This window comes from Benincasa hispida, chromosome 4, assembly GCF_027475165.1.
Source record: "Benincasa hispida cultivar pf3 chromosome 4, pf3_genome.v1.1, whole genome shotgun sequence".
Lineage (NCBI taxonomy): Eukaryota > Viridiplantae > Streptophyta > Magnoliopsida > Cucurbitales > Cucurbitaceae > Benincasa > Benincasa hispida.
Genome location: NC_143481.1, coordinates 48,778,508 through 48,803,921, shown reverse-complemented (window position 1 = coordinate 48,803,921; position 25,414 = coordinate 48,778,508). Strand labels below are relative to the sequence as shown.

Below are 25,414 nucleotides of genomic sequence, written 5' to 3'. Positions count from 1 at the left end.
GTTGAACCTTCGAATTGGGCAAACACTACTCTACAAAAATTGTTTTGCATCCGGGACATATTGGTCTTTTTAGAATCGAAGTTTAATAAAGTATATTTTGTTATTTATTATTTCACATTTGTTCTTTTTTATGTTCTTTTAATTTATTCTAAAAAAAAAATAGGTGTAAATATAGCAATCAAATCCAAACTATTAGCAGATATATTATAATATAAAGAATTTACAAATATAACAAAACTTAAACTTTTTAAGACTAATAATTAAGTATATAGTAACATTTTAGCAATAAACTCTATTATTGATAAACTTTAGACTCTATCATGGATAGTCTATCACTAATAAGGTTCTATCCATGATAGAGCCTATCACTAACAAAAGTTTATCATCGATAGGTTATACACTTACTTTTTATACTTCATATTTATTGTATTAAAAAATAAAAATAAGTAAATGCCTCGACTACAAGTCTGAAAAATCACTTTAAAGGAATTTTGAAATTGTTAAAATCATATTTGTCATATTCAAAAATTATTTTGAAATACGTCTTTAATCACTTAAAATTAATTCAATATTTAATTTTACACTTTTAAATATAAACTTTTTATTACCAAAATTAATTTTAAATCATTAAAAAAAGTAATTTTAACCCTTTGAGGAGAGGGACCAATTTTGCCTTCAAAAGTACATATTTGTTGTAAAAAATTTTAAAAAGAACTTTTCTTAATTTTAAAAACTTTACTATAAGTCCAATAACTTCTAATTTTTGTGTCACATAGAAACAAATTGCACATAACTCCAACCTCACTAGTTGCAACATAGAGCCATATCATCACCGTAAAAAGGGGGGTGGGAAAGGAGAAAAAAGAAAAGAGCATGTTGTCCTAAAATACCCTTTACAGATATATATCCATATTTATCAATGTAAGTACAAAGCTTCACACATGATGTAGGATGAAAACTCATTGTTATTAAACTGGTTTCCACTGTCCCAAAATACCCTTTACATATATATACATATTGATCAATGTAAGTAAAGCTACAAAGCTTCACACATGGTGAGGATGGAAATTCATTGTTATTAAACTGGTTTCCATACTGTAAGCACTTCTTGGAACATCTCCATCATCAGTTCCCGGTCCGCTTGCCTGAAGAAGTCGTTTATTTCGTCTCTAAGGTCGTAAACCTTACCGAAATCGAATAAGTATGCTAAGCATCCTTTTTTCAGTTTATGCAGCTGATAAAGCCATGCTTCTTGCAGTCTCCCAAGGACATTCCCCGAGTTTATGTCTTCCAAGAGGCTCTCTTCGCACGCATCTTTTAGGTCTACAATACCATACTTGTTCGCTGCCCCAAGAAGCGACAGTCGATGCTTCCAGAAGTTGTCTTCAGTTATGGTTCCATACAAGTAACGTAACAGAGCCATGCAGGCTTCTAGAGTCATGTCTTCTATGAAGATGATGGAAGACTCTTTTTCCTTGAGATTGTGATGGAACATGCTCTTGAAAACCAGAGAACTGGCCGATAAAATGGCTTTATGAGCTTGTAAAGTGCCATCAATCGTCTTTATGGTGACATCGGCATAGATAGCCTCGTCTAGCATGCGAGAGAGGCATTGAAGAGTGCTTTGAGATGATACTGATTGCATCGTCCCCTCCATCGGCCATATAGAACTCGCTTCTCCTCCCTTCAAACCCTTTCAGATTCAACTGTTAGATAAACTATGGCTAGCAAATGTAAGCAGAAGAAATCTGAGAATGTTCAGCCACAGTCAAATCTCTACATGGATTTTCAGAATGAGCAGATTTTCAGACAAATTACGGTCAACGTCCCCAAATACCTTTTGCTACAATCAGAATTTCCAGAAATCTATCACAAGAACTGGGCATCATATGCTGAATTGAAATTAAGTTGAACCAATCTCTCAAGATGTAATTTTAGTGCACCAGACTAAGTATTGGAACTCACATTCATAGGGCAGATCTTCAAGTCAAGAAATTCGACATCAACAATGAAGCGACCATGGAAGGTGGAATCAACAGCCCAAACAAAGTCTTCACTTGTTCGAAGAAGTTTTTCATGAACTACAGGAGAAGAACTGTACATATAAATTGAGTATTTCAGAGTATCATCAAACCAAACATCATACCATTTGACCAAAAAAGAACAAGATTTGAAAACAATAATTGGATCGAAGGCTCCAAGTGGTCTAAACTAAATAACAGATTTCCAATACAGAAAAGCCTTAAAATACGTCAATTATATATGATACTTCGACATATTTTCCCCAAGATTTGTTTCATGTTGACATCTGAAAATCAAAAGATTACATGGAGATACTTCAATGAATTAGTAATAATAGGAAGGGTATTATATTCTATGGAAAAAGATATGTGATCCACACAGGCAATGCCCAAGAACAACGAGGAGAAGAAATCATAACGAATAGTTATAAAAGCTGGTACTAAATAATCCGGTTTTGTTTGATGAAGTATACAAGATGTTAATAGCTGCACATGTATTATCTAAGAAAATTATTCATGATTCCCATAAAACAATTTAAGCAAAAATTATGGGAACTGTTATATAAGTGAAATTCAATAATCATTGAAGATTATTAAACGATTTCAACTATGAAACTATATGGATTGCCACACATAACAGATCTCGCATAAAGGATTCACTAACACTTGAATAAAAGTTCATTACAAGGAGAAAGAAAATCACGAAGAAAAACAGAGAATGTTCGAAATTGCTCATCTAACTCACACAGTTGTTCAATCCCATCCGCTTTCCTCAATGAATACAGCTTCAAAGCTCTCAACCACAACATGCAAAGCTCAAAAGTAAAAAAAAAAGTATAAAAAAAAAAAAAATCACTCAAGTGGATAATCAGAACACATACTGGGAGAAACAGAAGGTCTACGGTTGGGTCCAACGCTAGAGACTCGAATAAAAAACCGAGCAATTGGAGGCTGTTCCTTGGCGATCTTCGACGGCTCAGGGAACAAACGAACGTGCAGATATCGACTCTTCTCGACCGACAAATGCCTCAAATCCAGTAGATAAATTCAAGAACAGACTAAGAATAACTACAATTGAAAACAAAAGAAAAATGAAATGAAGTTGTTGAGAGAAGAGTACCAATTCCAGATTCCGACCTTGAAAGGATCGGATTTCTTGAAGTTGCAAGGGCCGAGGCTGTCGATCCTCCATTGAGCTAACCTTGAAATTGTATCTACCCTAGAATCAACCATAGCTCTGCAAGGCAACTGGTTTGTACTCTACGATAGAGATGAAGGAGACAGTGGACGAGTTATATTACAAAGGTACTTCACCACTAAGGCTTAAATTTGGGATTCATTTTGGAGCCTTAAATCAGGGTTGAGTTGACTACCTTTTTTCAAGATAAAGCTTTCAATTTTTATTATTATTATTATTTTTTTTTGCTTGTTTCTGTTGGGTAAAATGTTTTTTTTTTCTATGACGTTTGATATTGATGTCTATTTAGTCCCATGATTTTAAAATAAATACTTTAGTATTCGAAGTTTGAAAAATAGTTCTAAATAATCCTTGAAGCTACTTGAACTATTAGTTGAAAATGTCGTGTCCATTAAATGATGAGCTTGCTAGCTTATTTGTAAAAAAAAATAATTTATTTTTTTACTGATGTGGCTTTCCTCCTCTTTTCCTCTTTTCCGTCGCCTTCTTAAACTGTAACATACCGAGCTTCGGATAAATTGGGGTTAATTATCTTAAATTGTTGGGCTTTAATTTTCTTTAGTTTTTGGATTTTGGAGCCAACTTAAAACAATTGAGGAGATGATTAATTTTATGTGGTTTTAAATCGATTTAAATGTTTGGAAGGATTTAATTTGTATCAAATGATGGATTTTGTGCCCTTTAATTTTGGTTTTTGAAGCCTAAATTAAGGTAATTTGAAAAATTAATTGTTTTATTAATTTGATAGAATCTTTGGAGACTTTAGAGATATTATGATAAAATATATGATTTATCTTTTTAAAATTTGAAAAAAAAAAAAAGAATTAGGATATTTGAAATTAAAGGAAAAGAGGCAGAAAATCGGAGAGAGACAACAGTTCGGTTTTTCAGGGACAACTTCCAGAAAATTGTCTATTGCTTGAGTTTGAACCGTTGGATCGTGTTGAAATTTGGTCAGTCTGTTTGAGATGTATAAGGTCTCGTTTTGAATGGTTGGATCGTTGTTTGAAGCTTTGATTTATCTGTAATCACTACTGTATAAAATCTGTAGAATCTGCATAGGTTAGTGATCTCCTTCGGGATTTCTCCAGAGGTTAGTGTTTCCTTCGGGATTCACCAAAGGTTAATGATCTCCTTTGGGATTTCACTAGAGGTTAGTGATCTCCTTTGGGATTTCACCAGAAGTTAGTGATCTTCTTCGGAATTTTATTAGAGGTTTGTGTTTCCTTCGGAATTCACTAGAGGTTAGTGACCTCCTTCGAGATTTCACCAGAGGTTAGTGATCTCCTTTGAGACTTCATTAGAGGTTTATGTTTCCTTTGGGAATCACCAAAGGTTTGTATTTCTTTTGGGATTCACCATAGGTTTATGACTCCTTCGGGATTCACCAGAGGTTGTAATTTCTTTCGAGACTTCACCAAAGGTTAGTGATCTCCTCCGGGATTTCACCAAAGGCTTGTGGGTACATCTCACCTACGGTAAGACAGGTTCAATTATCCATTAGATGGTCATCTAGGATTCGTAGAGGTTTTTGCTTGTCTCACTATAAAATTGCATTTATTGGACATAAATGCATAGCTTGACCCCGGTAGTGGGGTTACTTACTGAGTATTTTATACTTATTCTTTATTATGTTATGTTTTTAGGTAGGATAAGGACACACTGGCGAATGATAGAAAGAATCTATGACTGTGCCATTCAGACCAGAGAGATGCTACCGCTCATGTTTTCATATTTTGATATTTTAAATTTTAGTCTTGATGTTTGAACTTAGAGTTCCATTGTTTGAAATTTTTATTTATAAAGTTTCATGAAATTTATTTTTATTTTAGGGAAACCTCGACCAAATATTTTTTGTTATTTAGATTTTACAAAAGCTATTTATTTAATAAAATTATGTTGATTTTAGTTAATATTTATGAGAGAGTCGTTTTGAGATTTATGCATGCATGTAGTAAGGACCTAGTATAAGTCCTAGAAAGTCAAGTCGTTATAATTGGTATCAAAATCTAAGTCTTAGGTTCTGTAGGCTGACTTACATTGTAAGTCTAGAATGTCCCTATGGCTCATCAACAGATTCTTCGTCATCACCAGGTATGTCCGGGTAGTAAAAGTATTAGGGTAATTGCAATTGGTAGCATTTTTAGGAATAACCAAGTGTATAATATCATTTAAAAAAATTTTGTAAATATAGACAAGTCTATCAACGATAGACTTCTATCATTGATAGACTCTTACCAGTGATATGGTCTATCACTGATAGACTCCTACTAATAATATGGTCTATCACTGATAGACTATTTAAATTTGACCATATTTGTATTTTTTTTTTTACATTATGTTATATCTGCTAATATTTTGGGTCTAATGTCTATATTTACAACTGTCCCAAAGTACTATGAAAAGTTTTACATAAAAATATTTGTTCAGTTTGATATCACAAGTTATGTTTTATTGCTTGGTAATGTCTATATGGAAGCTAGTATGAGATGAATTTTCAGTAAGACTTAAAACAAACCGATGGATGTTAAAAGTTACTTAACACCATTTTATCTTATGAAAGGATTGCTAAGAAATAATAGATAATTCAAAGATCTTTAAATCTGATGAACTATGTAGTGTTATGATATGGCAGTGTAAATAGTAAATGATGTATCTATCTAAGCCAAAGAATAAAGTAGTATAGTTAAGAATTCACTAAGGAATGGTGATATATTTTGGCATTAAATAATGAAGTTGGTGGTAGAACGAATAAATACCCCTCGCAAGGCATGCACTCAAGTATAAGGCTACCGTAGCTTTATAAATAAGAAAGGAAGAATAGACTATAACTCTATTAAAGGCTACTGGATATTAAAGTCAAAATGTTTCAAGAGAAATGTTGAAATGATTAATAGTTCATGGTCATTTTTTTGTGGTGTTGAAGATTGATGGATTGAGTAAGATGTTGTGTTTTGGTTCTTCATACACATGCCTAAAAGGAAGAAGAATTACTAGTTGGAGTTGTTGGCTATTGATTAAAGCTTTTGATAGGTTATCATTACTCTTGTAATGGACTAAATAGGGTACCTTGGGTTTTTTTTTCATGTACTATGCCCTAAAGGGTTAGGAAGGTTCAAGTTGGAAAGTAAGTGAACTTAAGGCGAAGAATATCTTCATAAAAGTACCTAGTTTAGTTGATCTGATTAAAAACTAAAGTTATAATTTGAAAAGTACATAAGACTTGAAGTGGGAAAAAAAAAAGTTAAAGAGAGATGAAAGTGGAGTTCTTAGTAACAAAGACTATCCAATATAGAATGTATTATAAGTTTGCATTGCGATTTTATTGAGGATAACGGGAGTATGGGTGCATAAAGGAAGTCGTGCCAATGTAAAACACATGACAAACATGAAACTAAGATTGTTGATGGATGGAAAAAAAAAAGTGGATTTGAGAGGTTAAGGAATTGTAAAGGATTGTATTCAAGATACTTCAAAAGTGCCTATGTTTTGTCTATGTTTTTGTTATGATGAAAGGACTCAAGTTTAATTAAGAGAGAGGATAAGTATTTGGAGTTTAAAAACAATGTTAATTGGTGGAGGATACTCTCTTCTAAAGTTTGAAGTTTGGAATTGAATTGTAGATTAATATAGATAATCACATGACTTGCTTGGTATAGAGATTATATTTCACTTGGGAAATGGAAAGCGCGCCTTAAAATTTGTTGGCCTCAACAAAGATAAGTGTGAAGAAAACAATAGTATTTAGGAAAGGTTTTATTATGTTAAGAATATAAAGAAAATTCATATTTTGAGATCAAGGACTAAGTTTGGTTTGACTCTCTAAGTTAAGAGTTGGATGTTTACGAACATTTGGGTATGACTTGAACTGTCTTTGCTTTGGAAATTTGGAGATGTTATTTAAATGGGGAGAAGGTATAGATCTTTATGGGCAACTAAAGTTTAAAGTACTTATTCACTTCGATCGATGAAGCAATTCCAAAACAAAAGGATAAGGTGAGAACTAGGTATCAAAAGCTTTTTCAAAATTTGAACTTTCAAGGACGAAAGTTCTAAAGGTGGGAATAATGTAACATCCCGAGCTTCTGATAAATTAGGATTAATTATCTTAAATTGTTGGGCTTTAATTTTCTTTAGTTTTTGGATTTTGGAGCCAACTTAAAACAATTGAGGAGATAATTAGTTTTATGTGGTTTTAAATTGATTTAAATATTTGGAAGAATTTAATTTGATCATTGATGGATTTTATGCCCTTTAATTTTGGTTTTTGGAACCTAAATTAAGGTAATTTGAGATGTTAATTACTTTATTACTTTATAGAATTTTTGGAGATTTTGGAGATATTATGATAAAATATATGATTTATCTTTTTAAAATTTGAAAAAAAAAATGAAAGAATTGAGATATTTGAAATTAAATAAGAGTGAAAAGAGGCAGAAAATCGAAGAGAAAGACAGTAGTTCGGTTTTTCAGCAAAAACTTCCACAAAATTGTCTATTTCTAGAGTTTGAACCATTGGATCGTGCTGAAATTTGGTTAGTCTATTTGAGATGTATAAGGTCTTGTTTTGAACGGTTAGATCGTTGTTTGAAGTACTAGTTTATCTGTAATAACTGTTGCATAGAATCTGTAAAATTGGAAACATCCCTTCTCTCTCATCCTCGCAAACCCTCCTCATGCAAGACCCCCAATACCAGCCGCTAGCCTAAACAAGTTGTGCCATCCAATAGCAATTTCCGCCACCCGCCTATGGTTGTCGTTGCCACCACTGCCGCTAGTGCCATTGTCGCCGGAATTGATATTTTGGGTATATTATTTGGTGTTTTATGGGTTTTCTTGGAAGATCTTGAATACCCATCAAATTTTGGTTTATGTTTTGGCTTACCTATATTGTCTTGATGTTGAAATTGGGTTTTACAAACTCTCAAGATGCTTTCTGATAAGATTAAAATTGTTACGCATCCTTTTTTGTAAGATCTGGGGTCTTTGGTGAGAATTTTTGGATACCCACTAAGTGTTGGCTCAACTTTTATTTTAATTGTGATTTTTGGAGGTTGGATTAGAAGGTCTAAATTTGTTGTCCATTAGAGTTAAAGGTTTATTTTGGTGATATAGTTGTTGGTTCGTGATGATTTTGAAGCTTCGAAGTGATTTTGGATCAAACCACATGTTGAGTAAGTTGTTTAGAGACATTCGGGTTAAGTTGTGATTAGAATTGTATCCTAAACGTCGGATTTAATTTTGGTTTATGTTTTTGGATTTATTCAAGATTCAAGGTTTTGCGGAGTTGAATTGCTAGTTATTTAGAATTAATTCCAAGGTAAGTAATCTTACTCTAATTTTAGAGAGAGTATATGAGTATAACGATAATTCTGCTTGAAGCACGTTATGTGAATGTGCATGATCTAGAATTTTATGAAATATTTTATGAGGATGAATAAGCATGAACTAAGTTTTATATGATATGTTCTAAGAATGTATGAGCATGATGATATATTTCCATGATTGTGGAATTCTGATTTTATTGCATGATATTTATGTTAGTGATAGTTGCCCCATACCCATAATCGTGTACCCACCAGAGATTAGTGATCTCCTTCGGGATTTCATCCGAGGTTTGTGTTTCTTTCGGGAATCACCAGAGGTTTGTGTTTCCTTCAAGATTCACTAGAAGTTAGTGAAATTCTTCGGGATTTCACTAGAGGTTAGTGATATCTTTCGAGATTTCACTAGAGGTTTGTGATCTTCGGGATTTTTCCAAATATTTGTGTTTTTTTCGGGATTCACCTGAGGTTAGTGATCTTCTTCGGGATTTCACCAGAAGTTAGTGATCTCCTTCGGGATTTCATCAGAGGTTTGTGTTTCCTTCGAGATTCACTAAAGATTAGTGATCTCCTTCAGAATTTCACTAGAGGTTACTGATCTCCTTCGAGATTTCACCAGAGATTTGTGTTTTCTTTGGGATTCACCAAAGGTTTGTGACTCCTTCAGGATTCACCAGAGGTTGTGATTTCTTTCGAGACTTCACCAAAGGTTAGTGATCTCCTCCGGGATTTCACCAAAGGCTTGTGGGTACGTCTCACCTACGGTAGGACAGGTTCATTATCCATTAGATGACCATCCAGGATTCGTAGAGGTTTTTCCTTGTTTCACTAGAAAGTTGCATTTATTGGACATAAATGCAGAGCCTGACCCCAGTAGTGGGGTTACTTATTGAGTATTTTATACTTATTCTTTATTATGTTATGTTTTCAGATAGGATAAGAACACACCGACGAATGAAAAAAAGAATCCATGATTGTGCCACTGGGACCAGAGAGATGCTTCCTTTCATGTTTTCATGTTTTAAATTCTAGTCTTGATGTTTGAACTTAGAGTTCCATTGTTTGAAATTTTTATTTATAAAACTTTATGAAATTTATTTTTATTTCAGGGGGACCTCGACCAAAGATTTTCGGTCATTTAGATTTTACAAAAGCTATTTATTTAATAAAATTATTTTGATTTTAGTTAATATTTGTGGGAGAGTCATTTTAAGATTCATGTATGCATGTAGTAACGACCTAGTATAAGTCCTAGAAAGTCGGGTCATTACATAAATTTTCTCCAACCTCCATCTAATATTAAATTAATAAAACTAATATTTATGTGGTCTCCATCTCCGCCCGATTTCAGTATTGTTGTCTCGTGTCTGTCTTGCTTCTACCATCGATGCCTATTCCTCCCCTATTACATAGTTGGAGTATTCATTGTCTGGATATAAGAACTCAAGCTACCATTTATGTTTTTATTTAAATATCTTCTATTTTTGTCCTTCACTTTGTGATGTTCTGATTTTTTTTTTATTAATGGCACATTGTGATTGATTTCCTCTTTTTTTTAAAAAAAAAAAACCAATTCCTAGAGTGGTGGTTCTTTGCATTTTTTCCAAGTTTTGTACATCAAACTTTCTTCTAATTCATTTCATTCGTAAATAGAAAATGGGATTTTAATTTGGAGAATTTTATTGTTTTCACTTTTGATTTTGTATATATTTGGTTAGCTAATTTAGTTGGATTTGCAAAGTCTCTCCTTCATTCTTCACCTGGTGGCAGAAGATGCAACATAATCCTTATTCTTCATTGGGGGGCGATGGCAAAAAGTAGCAGACATCAACCGGAAAAATCTAGACATTAACTTCAAATCTCAGGACTAAAAGTATATTTTATCCTTTTTATTTTTGTTATTGTCTTTTTTTTAAAAAAAAAATTATAATAGTAATGTTAATCTTATTTTTTCACGGTTGTTTTAGTTTTAGCTCGCTTTCTAGTTCTTATTTTGGTTCTTTTTCATTGCTCATTCCTTTTTGTTTTTGCTCTGGTTCTTACTTACTCTCTTATTCTTTACATTTGGTTTATTTTAGAACTAGAACGACTTTATTCATTGTTGCTATCGGAAATGAAATTGAGAGCAAAGAGCTAGAAAAAAAAAAAAAGTCTAGAAGAAGAAGGGAGGGAGAGAGAATGATGAAAGTTAAGCGATATGAAGAAAATGAAGAATTAAAAAAAAAAAGTTTGAAAATGGTTATAAAATCTTATTTTGAAAAATTAGGTCAAGTAACATTGGACCTAATTCTTATTGGTCAAAATCTACTCAATAATCTATTAAACTTTCATTAACATACTAATGTTTCTATATTTTCGTTTTCATGAATTTGACAACTACATGTCCAAATTACTTTTAAAATTTTCTAAATTTTCAATTTTATGTGTAAGTTCAAATTGTTTTATTTTGTATTTAATAAGTCAAACAAAAATCAATCATTTTAAAAACTTAAATTAGATAAACTAAAAAAAAACGAGAAACACAATTAAAAAAATAAAATGAAATATTGAAACAAAAATTTACTCATTTGTGCAAAAGTCTTTTCTTTTGTGGGGAAAAAAAAGAAATGAAAAAATGGCGAAGGGCAAAATAGAGAGGACAAAAAGCTGTTGTGTGGAAAATTTTTGAAGATGAGAAAATTCTTTGTATAGTTGTTTTCTTACCGAAGTTTATTAAATTAATAAGGAACTAAATCTTATAATGATGTCTTTTTTAAGAATTTTTGTGGATTCTTAAAGAAAATAAATTCAATAGATTACTGGCAAGATTTTTTTTTAGTCAGGAAGATAAAAATATGATATTTAATATACATTTAATGATATATTTGACATTACATAAATATGACATTCAAAATTACTATTAATCATAAATCTACCATTGAATGATAAAAAGAAATAGAATATTATAAAAATTTTGGGGTAATAAATAAGTAGCTGGATTTGGAGGATGTAAAGCTGATTTATTTTTATTTTTTTTTGGGGGAAAAAGATGATGTTTGTGAAATTTGTGTACAAAAAATGCTATATGCTATAATTTTTGTAGTTTTATTGAGCCGTTGGATCCAATATCAGTGACGCTCTCACAGTTGGGCTGGACTTTTCGATTAAAAAGAATTGGGCCTGAAATCAGCCCATTTCCACGAAGGAAAAATAATAATTAATAGTAATAAAATTCTGTAGATTAAGACAAAAAAAATATAAAAAGGGGCATTCCGAGAATCGAACTCGGGACCTCTCGCACCCAAAGCGAGAATCATACCACTAGACTAAATGCCCTTCACATTAACTAATAATTCATTATCATTATCAAACTTGGATGCTATTTTAAATTTCTAGCCCATACTTTTATAGCTTTATTTCGATTTTTTTTTTTGGAAAATTATCATTTTTTAGTTCTCAAGTTTTGAAGAATAAGTGTGTTTGATCCCGAAAATCATCCTTATTTCCTGATCTACACTCGCAATCGCAGTCAAAGAATCTTTTTAGTTCCTAGTTTTATAAGAATAGATTTACTTCGTCCCTGAGTTTTCAAAATAAACCTTTTTAGTTTCTGAATTTTTAAAGGTAGGTTTAAAAAAATCTCTCTAGTAACTTTATACTATTATTTTAAATAATCATATAACATTTTAAATTAGAAGAATGATTATTAAAAACTACATCCTTTCTTCAAAGATCTTTTAAACATAGTTTTAAAGCTCAATGATTAGAAAGGTACATTTTGAAAATTTGAGGACCAAATATACTTATTTTTTTTAGGACTAAAAAGATAAATTTTTAAAACTTAAGAACCAAATGCGCATATTCTTCAATACTTGGTGACTGAAAAGATAATTTTTTCTCTCTCTCTTTTTGTAAGAAAAAAAAATATATGATTACATATTGTTTTCTACCTTAGCTTGATACCAAAAGTCGTAACTATTTGCAAGGGAAAACAAAATATAAAGTTTTAAAATTTTTGAAGGAAAAAGATATTATTGTCGGTTTAAATATATTTCCATTGTTAGACCGTGATGCTTTCATATTTATCGTCTAAATCAATCTCATACACGAAATGCTACACCTCTTCATCATCTAACCACTTCGATCTGGATAGTTGTAATGGGATAAATGATGTGATTGTCCATTCCAAACATATTTCCATTTTTAGATCGTGATGTTTTATCTATGGTCTAAAACACACTCATACATCAAAGGATATACCACCTTCAACCCAACCAGTAGTAACAAAGAAAGAACGTGATCATTCATCCAAATATATTTTTAGCATTAAATCATGATATTTTATACTTACTATAATTATTAAAAGATATATAGACAAAATGAGTCGATAAATATTCTTCCATTGTAGTGCCGATAATGATATTTTCTTTTTATAATTAAAGCAATAAATAAAATAGAAATCAACCGAAAAAATCAACATCTTAAATAAGAATTATCTTATCGTGTTTATATATGGCATACGCAATGGTGGATCTAGAAATTTTATTGACGGAGATTTATATATAATTTAATAAAAATAAATGTGATGAATGAAACTTGAACTTGGTTCTAGAGGGGGGCTAGAAAGTAATTTTACATTAGGTTAGTTAGTGATTTTGTTATTATCTCAACCTTTTATATATATATATATATATTATATAAAGAGCATTGAGAAGGGTTGAATCCATACTAAATCCACTCTTCAACATACGTGTAACATAATTTAAAGATGAAATTAAAAAAAATATATATATCGCGATAAATTAAGTGAAATAGTAAATGGATATTTCATATATAAGAAGGTCATTAAAAAAAATGTTTTAAAGTTAAATAAAAAAAGCACTATTTTTCATGCCAGCCACTCGCATAATGCGACACTTTGGTTATTACTTTGTCCATTTTAAAATTTATTATAAAACATAAATTTAATAGTTTAAAGCCAATTTTGATAAAATAAAAATTATGCTTAAAAATATAAATTGAATATTAAATTAATTTGGGTGATGAAAGACACATTTCGAAGATATTTTAAGTGTGATAAAAATGATTTTAACAATTTTAAAATCAAATTCAAACATGCATTAAATTTCAATGAAACAAAACTTGACCAAAACATATTGTCCTCAAATTTAATCTCACGAACTACAAAATTAATGAAATTAAAAGCTAGTTTTGATGAGAAAACAATGTAAAGAAAAACATAATAAGATAAAGAAATGAAGAAGATGCATATATATACATAAAAGAAAAAAGATTTGATTAATACCGTATTTTTAAAATAGTTGTTGGAGAATACAATTTGGTTAAATTGTCAATTGGGCTTGAGATCCAATTCAATTCAAGTTCAATGAGGGAAAATTGGACCAAAGAAAAGGTTGAGTCCAAGCACCATGTTTTGTCCAAGTCACTTTTTAGACCAAATCTAATTATTTAAGTTGTAATTTTTTTAAGCCAAATAAGCATCGTTAAATAATAAACCCAACTCCATCGAATCATAAAATACTTAAGCTGGATTGATTTGAGTTTACTCAGGTCATTATTTAGATTTTTGTTTTAAAAAGAAACAAAATGTTAATATGTAAAAAAATTATCTAATTATTTTATTAACATTTAAAAATTACTTTCAATTTATATTATGAAAATTTTCTGTCCATAGTGTTAAAATAATTGTTGGAGAATAAAAAAATTATGAAAAAATTAAAATAAACGTATGTATATATAATTGTATTGGAAGTAAAAAAAAAAACATACTTTTTAAAATTAATAATAAGTTCAGGTTAATCCAATTATTTTTTGAGTGAACTCATATTCAATCCAACTCATCAAATTTCATTTATTCCAACTCAACTAAACTTAAATGAACCTATGTTGGACTGGATTGATCAGATTTTTTGGACACTCCTACTTGAGAGTGAAAAGATTAAGGAAGCTAAAGCATACTTGAAGGTTGAAATTAATTTTAACTCAAGAATTGATGGTTGAAATATGGAAGACAAACTTTTTTAAGTTCCCAAAAATTCTCAGATTAAAAGTTTAAGAAGATTTAAGAGGTTAAAACTTCCTTAGATTTTCAAGAGAAAAAATCAAAAGACTATATATTAGAGATTGAACTTATTATATAAAATATCATATAAATCAAAGTTCATTCAATGAATTAAACAATGGTATAAAAAGAGGTAATAATTAGATGGAATGAAAATTAAGAAGACAATATCAAATTATCGTAGAGATATGAAAGGGACTTGTTATCTTGTAAACTGAAGGTGGATATTTAGAATATTTTAATCGAACACAACAAGGAGAAAAAAACCAAACGTTAATAGAGTAATTGTCACAAATAGCAAAATTAGCATAAATATTTATAAATATAGCAAAATTTTTAAAATTAATAAAAATAATCCATACTAATGATATTTTTGTTATATATTTATTTTTTTTAAAAAAAGATATATTTTTTTAATTTGTTTATAATATAATAAAATTTGTAGACATATAGAAATGTTGATATGTCGACAAACAAAATATGTATATATTAAAAAGAACGTGGAATAATATTCACCAAGTCTATGGTCACCCTACTAAGAAAGGTCTATGCTCACTTCTTCAAGATTTGTACGACAATGTGATTATTTCTGCCATGTGACTTTGTTATCAAATACTGCGTACTTACTTTTTTTTTTTTTTATTGTTTTGAAAAATTGGAAAAATCATCCCAAAAATTGGGTGATAGTTATAATTACACCTTCAAAATTTTAATGGTAAAAATTGGGTTCTCAAATTTCAAAATTGGACCAATTAACTTAGAATAGTTGTACAAATTAGACCACCAAATGATAAAAATTGACTCCTCAAACTTTGTTACAATTTCTATAATTATATAAGTTTAAAGGTCCAATTTTAACACGTGTATAAGTTTGAGGATCAATTTTTACAATTAATAGTTTGCGGATATAATTGCAATTATCACCATACTCTAAGTGTGGTTTATACAACTTGTCACTTTTTTTCTTTTAACAAAGATATTGGAATGCTAAAAAGAGAAATGGACTTCATAGTTTAAGATCAAGGCACATACAAAACAAACGAAACCTTCCAAACACAAGAGAAAAAGTAACTACAACTCAAGATAAAAGGTCCCAATGAGAAGAACCCTCATGGGTCATCTCAATAGAAGCCCAAATCCCCAAAGAACAACAAAGAAAAACTCAGACAGAGCAACCTGATTGATCACCTGGAGAGGATGCAAGATAATTTCATAGACATGCAAATTATGCTCTTGCCAAATATGATAAATAGCAGCATACCAAGTGACTCTCCAGACCTTACACCTCAATTGATTGCCTACATTAAAGTGACAAATCCAATTGAGCATCGTATCCCAATAAGAGATCCCGTGGGAGCACCCCCTCCACCCAAACGCATATCCCTCCCAAATGGCATGGCTAAAAGAGTACTCAAATAATAAATGAATCCTAGACTCAAAGTTACCAGTGCACGTAACAGAGTAATTATGGATATAAGAATACCATCAACTAATACAATCACATGTCTATAATAGACTCCGAACAACAAGTCATGTTGCACATTCCTCCTGTACAACCACTGCCACTATCAAATCTACCTAAGTAGAAAAATCAACCAACTATTAGGAGTCCAGTTCCAAATCCCATTAAGGTGAGGAAGTCACCAACTTTTACATAAAGGTTATTTACATCCAAAATAATTGCAGTACGTATGTACTCTTTTCAATATTAAAGTACTATGAAAAAAGTTTCAGACAACAAGTAGAGTATATGAGATTTAAAATTTTTGTTCTTGAATGCTCTGCATACTAATTACTTCTAAGTTTATGCTCACTTTGAGTCGTAACTACTAGTTTAATATATATTATTGGTCATAAACTATGTTAGTTTTGGTAAATTCATCGTTTTTTTTTTAAATCTAAAAAATACTCCCCTATAAAATGTTATGTTACAAACCTTTTATGAGGTATTTAATAGATTTTACCTTATATTTAATAGAACTTCGATATATAAGGAATACATTTTTAAATTTTTTTACAAATCTACTGAACATAAAATTGAATTTTGAGTGTAATAAAACAATACTAAACTTTTAATTTATGTCAAATAGTTTCTTGATTTGTTTAAAAATGTCAAATAAATTAAAGGCATATTGCACATAAAATTAAAAAAACCAATGCTTTATTAAACAAAAAAAAATTAAATGTTTGGGGATTTATTAGAAACTTTTTAAAGGCTAAGGGCTTTTTAGATAAATATTGAAAATTCAAACTATTGTAATAATTTTAAATTTCAATGACATAATTGAAATGGCTAATTAAAAATTTAAGGATTAAACTTATAATTTAATCTATATAAAAAAGTAAGTAGAATCACGTAAATTAGTTAATTTATTGTTATAATTTTAAATTCAATGACATAAATCTACTCAAGTACCCAAGAGCATAGCTAAATTGACTTAGACATATATCCCGAATAAGAGCTCAGAAGTTTGATCATTATTGAACTAAAAAAAAATTCAAAATAATTTTTGTAAAAAGTAAAAGGGAAAATATCTTTTTGGTCCCTAGATTTTGAATATAGTTTTTGTTTGATCACTAAGTTTTCAAATGTTACACGTTTGATCTTCAAATTTTGAGTTTTATTTCAATTTAGTCCTTAAGTTTCGAAATATTATAATTTAACCTTGAGATTTGAGTTTTGTTTCAATTTGGTCTATAGGGTTAAGATTTTACATTTTTAACTTCAATTTTTCAATACTCACTTTCAATCATTGATGTTAAATTAATTAAAAATAATTATTAAGTAAAATTTTTAATTTAATTTTAAAAGTGATAAAAATAGTGAAACTTAATTAATTATAATTATTTTAATGATTTTTAATTTATTAACACAAATTAATACCAAAGATGGAAAATGAGTCTTTAGTGAATAATCGAGGTTAAAAATATAAATCTTGAAACATAAGAACTAACTTGAAACAAAACTCAAATGTCAATAATAAAATTATAACATTTTAAAATTTAGGGATTAATTGAAGTTAAACTCAAAACTTAAGAATAAAATATTTAACCTTTTAAAATTTAGGAACGAAATATAGGAACGAAATAGAAACAAAATCTAAAATGTAGTGACCAAGTATTTTTCCTAAAATAAAAGTTCATAATTTATGGAGACAAAAATACACAAAATTTGTGGCCACGAGTTTTGTGAACGTGGGAGAACATTTATTTAGAAAGCGACTTGCATTCTTAAATAATGGAATAAATGAAGGAGTATAGTTTTATATTCTTAAATGGACCTTTAATATTAATATTATTATTTTCAAAACTTATTAGAGAAATATTATTGTTTTGAAACTTATTAGAGAAATATTGTTGTTTTGGGAGTTCGAGGCTAGAGGTCGAACGTTGAGAACTCGACTAATGTGGAGGTCGAACGTTGAGAACTCGACGAACAAAGAAAAACTTGGAAACAATACATAGGCCGAAACTTCAACCCTCGACAAGGGAAATCTTGCGAATCTCACTTAGGTTGTCGAAGGTTAAAGTTTCGACACACATCCACTCTCGAGATTGCAGGTTTATTACTTTTCTTTTTCCTTCATAGAGGAAATAAAGTAATGAGATGGTATACTATATGTATCTGTGTACTCGAGCTGCTTCTAACAACTTATGCATTTTGTTATCATTTCGAATTAGACGGAGGCTTGTGGGATTGACGTGAGGGGGTGGGGATGGCTATATTTCTGGGAGCGAACTCCAGGCGAATATGAAGTGCATGGATACAAGTTATGCCTTGGAATGAAAGACAATTCCGAATTAGCTTTGTCTACGAACAAAATTTTGTATATTAGGTTGTCGAAGGTTACACACATGTCGAAACTTCAAAGCGATTAAGGAGATAAGTGGGCTGAAGCAGATTAAGGAGAGAGCGAGATTCAAAGCGAGATAGTAGGAGAGAGCGAGATTCAAAGCGAGATGTTAGGAGAGAGCGAGATTCAAAGCGAGAATGTTGGAGAGAGCGAGATTTAGTTTATATTGACTAATCTGACTAACATTGAACTTGGTAAAATGAAATGGTTGAATAATTGAAAAATGAGATTATTAAGGAATACACATTGAATGCTAAGATTACACATTGAGTTTCTAGTAGTAGATCCATAATCAAAAAAGTGTTTGTGATTGTTCCAGAAGAAATGAAAGCTAGTAATCATTAATGGACAGAGAGATCGAGATATTGAGAGAGAGCGAGAGCGAGATCGAGATCTTAGGAGAGAGCGAGAGTGAGAGAGCAAGATCTTAGGAGAGAGCGAGATTGAGAGAGCGAGAGTGAGAGAAAGATCTTAGGAGAGAGCGAGATTGAGAGAGCAAGATCTTAGGAGAGAGCGAGACTAAGAGAGCGAGATCTTAGGAGAGAGCGAGAGTCTTCACTTTATTTGAACTTTCCATAGAAATATATATATATAAAAAAGAAAAAAATAGCTAACTATAATTGAATATATTAGATTATTATACTATAATTGAATAATCATTAGACAATAAATTGAATATATTAGATTATTATACTATAAATTGAATATATTAGATTATTATAATGTAAAACTTTATTGATTACAAAAAAAAAAAAATTGAATATACAGTATATTATTATAAAAAAATTGAATATACAATAAATTATAATAAAAAAATTGAATATACAATAAAATGAATATATAATAAAAAAATTATTTATTATTCAATCCCTAACTATCTGAAGCCCGTCTTAGTAACGAATGACACTTCCTTCGATTATGTCCTAACTGGTTATAAAATCCACATCGTTGTCAAGTGGCTGGTTCTGTCCAATCCATCTCGTTGTGATAACGTGAACTTTTCGGTCTACCAAGTCTTCTCAACAATGATGGATCAGGATGTAAGAAGGGTATATTAGGGTGCGCGAGCATATATATTACAAATGATGGGTGGAAATCTGTTTTCAGATAAATCAAGTCATTTTGTTCACTTGATGTTCCTGCAACTATTAGCTAACCTCCATGATGCGGGGCAGTATTTGTGGGGTGGAGCATGCTTGGCATGGTTGTATAGACAACTATGCAAAGCAACAAGATCTGAGGTTCGAGAGATAGTTGGGCCTCTCATACTTTTGCAACTATGGGATTGGGAGCGATTTCCAACAATGGCTCCACAGCTATATCATGTTAATGACGCTCAATTAGTTGGACGAGCCTACGGTTCTCGGTATGTTGTTTTAATTCAATTTAATTTTTATATCACTGATCTAGTTAATTTAAATTCTAAATTATCAATTTAAAAATTTAGGTGGAGAGACAAATTTTGTGTGACTAGGACAGCCACACATGTAGTCAACTAGTATAGATACATGTTTAATCTGCTTCAATCTAAACAAGTACATTACACTAAACCAAATTGATTATTTTATTCACATTTTTATTGTATTTGTCTTTAATATTCTCTAATATAATATTTTGTGTTTCAGGTTATTTGGGAGCCGTACAAAATTATTGTGCATACTTTGCCTAATTTTTGTTCGAATGTTCAAAACATATGGCGGCCGATGAGTCCTCTCATATGTTTTCACATTAGTGAGTGACATCTTCCTGACAGGGTGATGAGACAATTTGGTTTTCAGCAGGATGTCCCATCGCCTTGTAATACTAAACCCGTACTGCATGATATTAACCTAAGGACTGGAGATTGGTCCGAAAAAGGTGCACATTTGGTAGTGTGATGGCACTATCGTGCAAGGTTTATTGCAGTGGGGGTTTCTCTTGAATAGTTTGACACAGATGTCATTCCATAATATATTCATTGGTATAAAATATAACAAGACGCTACGTCACTCGTCCGGGAGCAGCTGTGGGTCATCTGGTAAATGAATGAATATTATCTATTTTTTTAATTTAAATTTATTTTAAATATTATCTAATTGTTTTATAATTCACAGAGATCGAATAACAGTAGACTCTGTGAGGTTGCGAATGATCCGAACCATGTTCTTGCTATATGTAGTGACAACCAAAGCTATATGGAGGAAATTTATTATATGTACGATATACCTATTGTTCCTCCACCAGCTTCTAGACGTAGAGGACCTGTTCGCGAAGAGGATGAGTTTGATGAGGTTGCACATAATGTGGAAGAGTTGCCCCCTATGACGTAGACGCAGAGTCAAACTAATTATGTTAGTCCGATGATGATGATGCCAATATTTGGTTCAGGACATTATGACTCAGAGATTGGTCCTTCGTCTTCATATGTGCATGGACATGGTCGGGGTCGTGGAGAGCATAATGAATATTTATATTATGAAGTGTCTGCAGAGGTACTAGAGCAACATCAAGAAGAACCCGAGCAACCTCAAGTTCGAAGTCGACGATGACAACCAGCTCGAAATCGACGACGTCCGCCTTGTGGGACACATTGATTTTTGTAATTATTTTTATATAAATGAGATATTTAATTTACATTTTTTTTTAATTTTTATGAGTTATTATTTTTTTTAATTTATTCTTTTTAGAGTTTAAATAAAATAATAAAATATTTTTAGAATTTTTTTTATAAAATGAAAAATTAAAAAAAAAAAAGAAGGATTAGAAGGAAGAAGGTGGAATGTATAATAATTAAAAAGAAAAAAAAAGGAAAATTTGTACGGTATTCTCGCTCTCTATCAAAATCTCGTTATCTCGCTCTTGCTCTCGCTCTCTCAAAATCTCGCTCTCTCTCATAATCTCGCTCTCGAATTTGATTGGGAAGTTCAGTGGCAAAAATAAGAAGATTCATTAGCTCGTTATTTAGTCAGACTTGCAGAGATGACAGAAAAATTATTCAACAAGTTTTGGAAGGAATTCCAGGGGGACCTTATGAAAATTTAGAAATATAATTAAACAGACTCAATAATAATTTAGGAAGGGCAAGGTCGAGGGTTCAAAGTTCGACGTACAAGTGAAAGGAAGGTCGAGGGTTCAAAATTCGAGTCGAATTTTCAACCATCGATTTATTTTAAAAAAAAATCAATAATATTTTTACAAATAGTTTGAAAACAACAATATTTTCATAAATAGTTTCTAAAAGGATAATATCCTTTTAATTTTTCCTTCTTAAATAATTATTGATTAATACTTTCTGTGCTTTAGATTTTCTTTTAAAAAAGGGTGCTATTATGAAATGGGGCTTATTAAATATAAAAAATATTTAAAAAATATTTACACTTCATAGTAAAAAATTTCATAATATAAAATATTTTTAGATTCTTTTTTATAAAGTCTAAATATTTTTGGAATTTTTTTATTTATAAGAATTTTCCTTATAAAATTTTGAAAACTGAAATAATTAATTTGGAAAAATATTTTTTTAATTCGTTGGTCTGGTTTTTATTTTGTCCTTAAATTTCAAAATGTTACACTTTTAATCCCTAAGTTTTAAATTTGATTTCAATAATTTTAAGTTTCAAAATGTTATAATTGTATCATTGATATTCGAATTTTATTTTAGTTTGGTCCTTAAATTTCAAAATTTACACTCTTAACTCAAATCTGAAGGGGAAAATTATGATTATTTGAAATTTAGGGACTAAATTGAAGCCAATCTCAAAACTTAAGATTTAAAATGTAACATTTTGAAATCTGGGAAACAAATGAAAACTAGACTCAAAATCTAAGACAAAAAAGTATATATTTTTAACTAATTTTAAAAGATTTTCGAGAATTATAATTTAAATTGTAAAAATTTAAAGTCCAAAACTTATATATTCTAGGGTTAAAATACTCTTAATCCCTTTACATTCAAGTGGCATTCTAGTGGTAGAATTTAGTTTTTATACTTTTAAATTTGTAATAATTTAGTTTATATGGTTTAAAATTTGTAACTTTATGTCCTTATTATGAAAAATCCCATCAAATTAATGTATTAAATTTTATTTTGTAACAATTTATGGTAAGTTTGGCATTGCTTTAACTTTTAAAATACTTGATGACAGTTGCGTTTTTAAAAAAATGAGTTATGAAATGAAGTAAAATAGTGTTGGGTCAATTTTAATTTTGAATTAGAAAAAATTAATTGCATTGTTTAGTAAATTAATACTAAATTGGTCTAATTTAGTTCTATGAACTAAAGTAGACTTATTATTTTAATTTTTTTTTATATAATAATTAATTTATAAAATATTTATTACAATTTTTATACCATTTGAATATCAACAAATTTTGTTTAATCTAAATTATATGATGAAATTTAAGAAAAGTAATGGTTATAAAAGATCGAATCAATTAAAATTTAAAAATAGATATAACAAAAATGATTGTTCACGAACTAAATTCTTATATAAATAAAATTAACGAACTAAATAGTATAGAAATTCGTCGTAAGAACTAAATTGTTATTTCGTTAAAGTATAAGGACCAATATCGAAACACGTCCCATGAGAATTTGAAAGGGGATTTTCATAAGTTTGAAGGTAAGTAATAGTATGGACCTATATGTGTCTCCTTAATTGGGCGATTATATGGCTTTGGAATGTGATTGATGGGTGTGTGTGTGTGACAGCCGAATTTCTTTTTCAGTATGGTCTATTTCTCCATTACTACCCTCCTCACCGGCCACCGCCCAATAATTTTAGGGTTTAAATTTTAATATAACTTTAAATCGAAATATCATTTTGGTCATTATAACATTCAGAATATCGACGTTGATGGAAATATTGAGATCTTAATTTAATGAAAATTGATGAAAATTGTTATGGTTAGTTAATGGAATTTTGAGTGTGTCTGTATTAGATTATAATTGACCATTTTTAATTATTATTTCTATAAAGTAAGTTATAAATAGGTTGTCAAATTTTTCGTGTCATTACTTAGGAGCTTGTTTCAGACCATAAAAAGATTTATCTAACTTGCAAGATTGAGATAATTCTAGTGAAAATTGACTATAGATGGAAACTAGCCCTTTAATCACACCACGCCATGCGTGTAGGATGCCCACCATTCCCACATTAATCTCTCTCCTTAGTCCCTCTAAAATATGGGTACTCTTTGGAGTCCAAACCTACAACTCAAGGTAGAAGTATATAAATGAAGTCTCACTTCCCAATCTTAGCAATGTGAGATTCTCAAACGAACATTTTTTTTTATTTAAAACTTAAATTTTCACTAAAATAATTGAAAACAATTTTCACTAAAATAATTTAATGGACATGAAATATTTGAATATAAAATAATTGTAAATTGTTTATTATAAAATGAAGTGGATACAAAAAAAAAAAGTCATAGCATTAAACTAATATAACATAATAAGAATAATAAAAAATCATAACATTAAAGGACCTTTAATATTAATATTGTTGTTTTCAAAACTAATTAGAGAAATATTGTTGTTTTGAAACTTATTAGAGAAATATTGTTGTTTTGGGAGTTCGATGCTGGAGGTCGAACGTTGAGAACTCGACGAACAAAGAAAAACTTGGAAACAATACATAGGCTGAAACTTCAACCCTCGACAAGGGAAATCTCGCGAATCTTGCTTAGGTTGTCGAAGGTTGAAGTTTCGACACACATCCACCCTCGAGATTGCAGGTTTATTACTTTTCTTTTTCCCTCATAGAGGAAATAAAGTAATGAGATGGTATACTATATGTATCTGTGTACTCGAGCTGCTTCTAACAACCTATGCATTTTGTTATCATTTCGAATTAGACGGAGGCTTGTGGGATTGACGTGAGGGGGTGGGGATGGCTATATTTCTGGGAGCGAACTCCAGGCGAATATGAAGCGCATGGATACAAGTTATGCCTTGGAATGAAAGACAATTCCGAATTAGCTTTGTCTACGAACAAAATTTTGTATATTAGGTTGTCGAAGGTTACACACATGTCGAAACTTCAAAGCGATTAAGGAGATAAGTGGGTTGAAGCAGATTAAGGAGAGAGTGAGATTCAAAGCGAGATAGTAGGAGAGAGCGAGATTCAAAGCGAGAATGTTGGAGAGAGCGAGATTTAGTTTATATTGACTAATCTGACTAACATTGAACTTGGTAAAATGAAATGGTTGAATAATTAAAAAATGAGATTATTAAGGAATACACATTGAATGCTAAGATTGCATTGAGTTTCTAATAGTAAATCCATAATCAAAAAAGTGTTTGTGATTGTTCCAGAAGAAATAAAAGCTAGTAATCATTAATGGACAGAGAGAGCAAGATATTGAGAGAGAGCGAGATCTTAGGAGAGAGCGATAGCCTTCACTTTATTTGAACTTTCCTTAAAAATATATATAAAAAAAGAGAAAAAAGAGCTAATAATCATACTATAATTGAATGATTAGACTATAATTGAATATATTAGATTATTATACTATAATTGAATAATCATTAGACAATAAATTGAATATATTAGATTATTATACTATAATTGAATAATCATTAGACAACAAATTGAATATATTAGATTATTATACTATAATTCAATAATCATTAGACAACATATTGAATATATTAGATTATTATACTATAATTGAATAATCATTAGACAATAAATTGAATAAATTGAATATATTAGATTATTATACTATAATTGAATAATCATTAGACAATAAATTGATTAAATTGAATATATTAGATTATTATACTATAAATTGAATATATTAGATTATTATAATGTAAAACTTTATTGATTACAAAAAAAAAAAATTGAATATACAATAAAATGAATATATAATAAAAAAAATTATTTATTATTCAATCCCTAACTATCTGGAGCCCGTTTTGGTAACAAAGGACACTTCCTTCGATTATGTCCTAACTAGTTACAAAATCCACA

The 25,414-nt window shown here is 30.1% G+C and overlaps 1 protein-coding gene and 1 non-coding gene across 5 annotated transcripts; both read right to left on the bottom strand.

Moving 5' to 3' along the window:
- Positions 1-876: 876 nt before the first annotated feature.
- LOC120076481 (BTB/POZ domain-containing protein) lies at positions 877-3,392 on the bottom strand. Of its 4 annotated transcripts, none has more exons than XM_039030321.2 (5): positions 3,142-3,370; positions 2,903-3,048; positions 2,767-2,814; positions 1,966-2,081; positions 877-1,693 (listed from the first exon to the last, which is right to left on the bottom strand). In XM_039030321.2, the coding sequence occupies exons 1-5, from the start codon at positions 3,252-3,254 to the stop codon at positions 1,079-1,081; spliced, it is 1,038 nt and encodes a 345-aa protein (XP_038886249.1). In that variant the 5' UTR covers positions 3,255-3,370; the 3' UTR covers positions 877-1,078. The 4 variants fall into 4 exon arrangements, with proteins under 4 accessions (XP_038886249.1, XP_038886250.1, XP_038886252.1 ...); XM_039030322.2 differs by having other exon boundaries at positions 877-1,684; positions 3,142-3,368; XM_039030324.2 differs by lacking the exon at positions 2,767-2,814 and having other exon boundaries at positions 877-1,684; positions 3,142-3,392.
- Positions 3,393-11,786: 8,394 nt separating this feature from the next.
- Positions 11,787-11,858, bottom strand: TRNAP-UGG (transfer RNA proline (anticodon UGG)). The gene has a single exon. It is a non-coding gene; the product is annotated as a tRNA-Pro (tRNA).
- Positions 11,859-25,414: the final 13,556 nt, after the last annotated feature.

Excerpts from the sequence above, each read along its gene's own strand:
- LOC120076481 (XM_039030321.2), bottom strand. The coding sequence starts at position 3,254 with ATGGTTGATTCTAGGGTAGATACAATTTCAAGGTTAGCTCAATGGAGG. Across the intron at positions 3,049-3,141 it reads AAGGTCGGAATCTGGAATTG|GCATTTGTCGGTCGAGAAGA; the intron begins GTACTCTTCTCT and ends ACTGGATTTGAG. Across the intron at positions 2,815-2,902 it reads TAGACCTTCTGTTTCTCCCA|CTTTGAAGCTGTATTCATTG; the intron begins GTATGTGTTCTG and ends TGTGGTTGAGAG.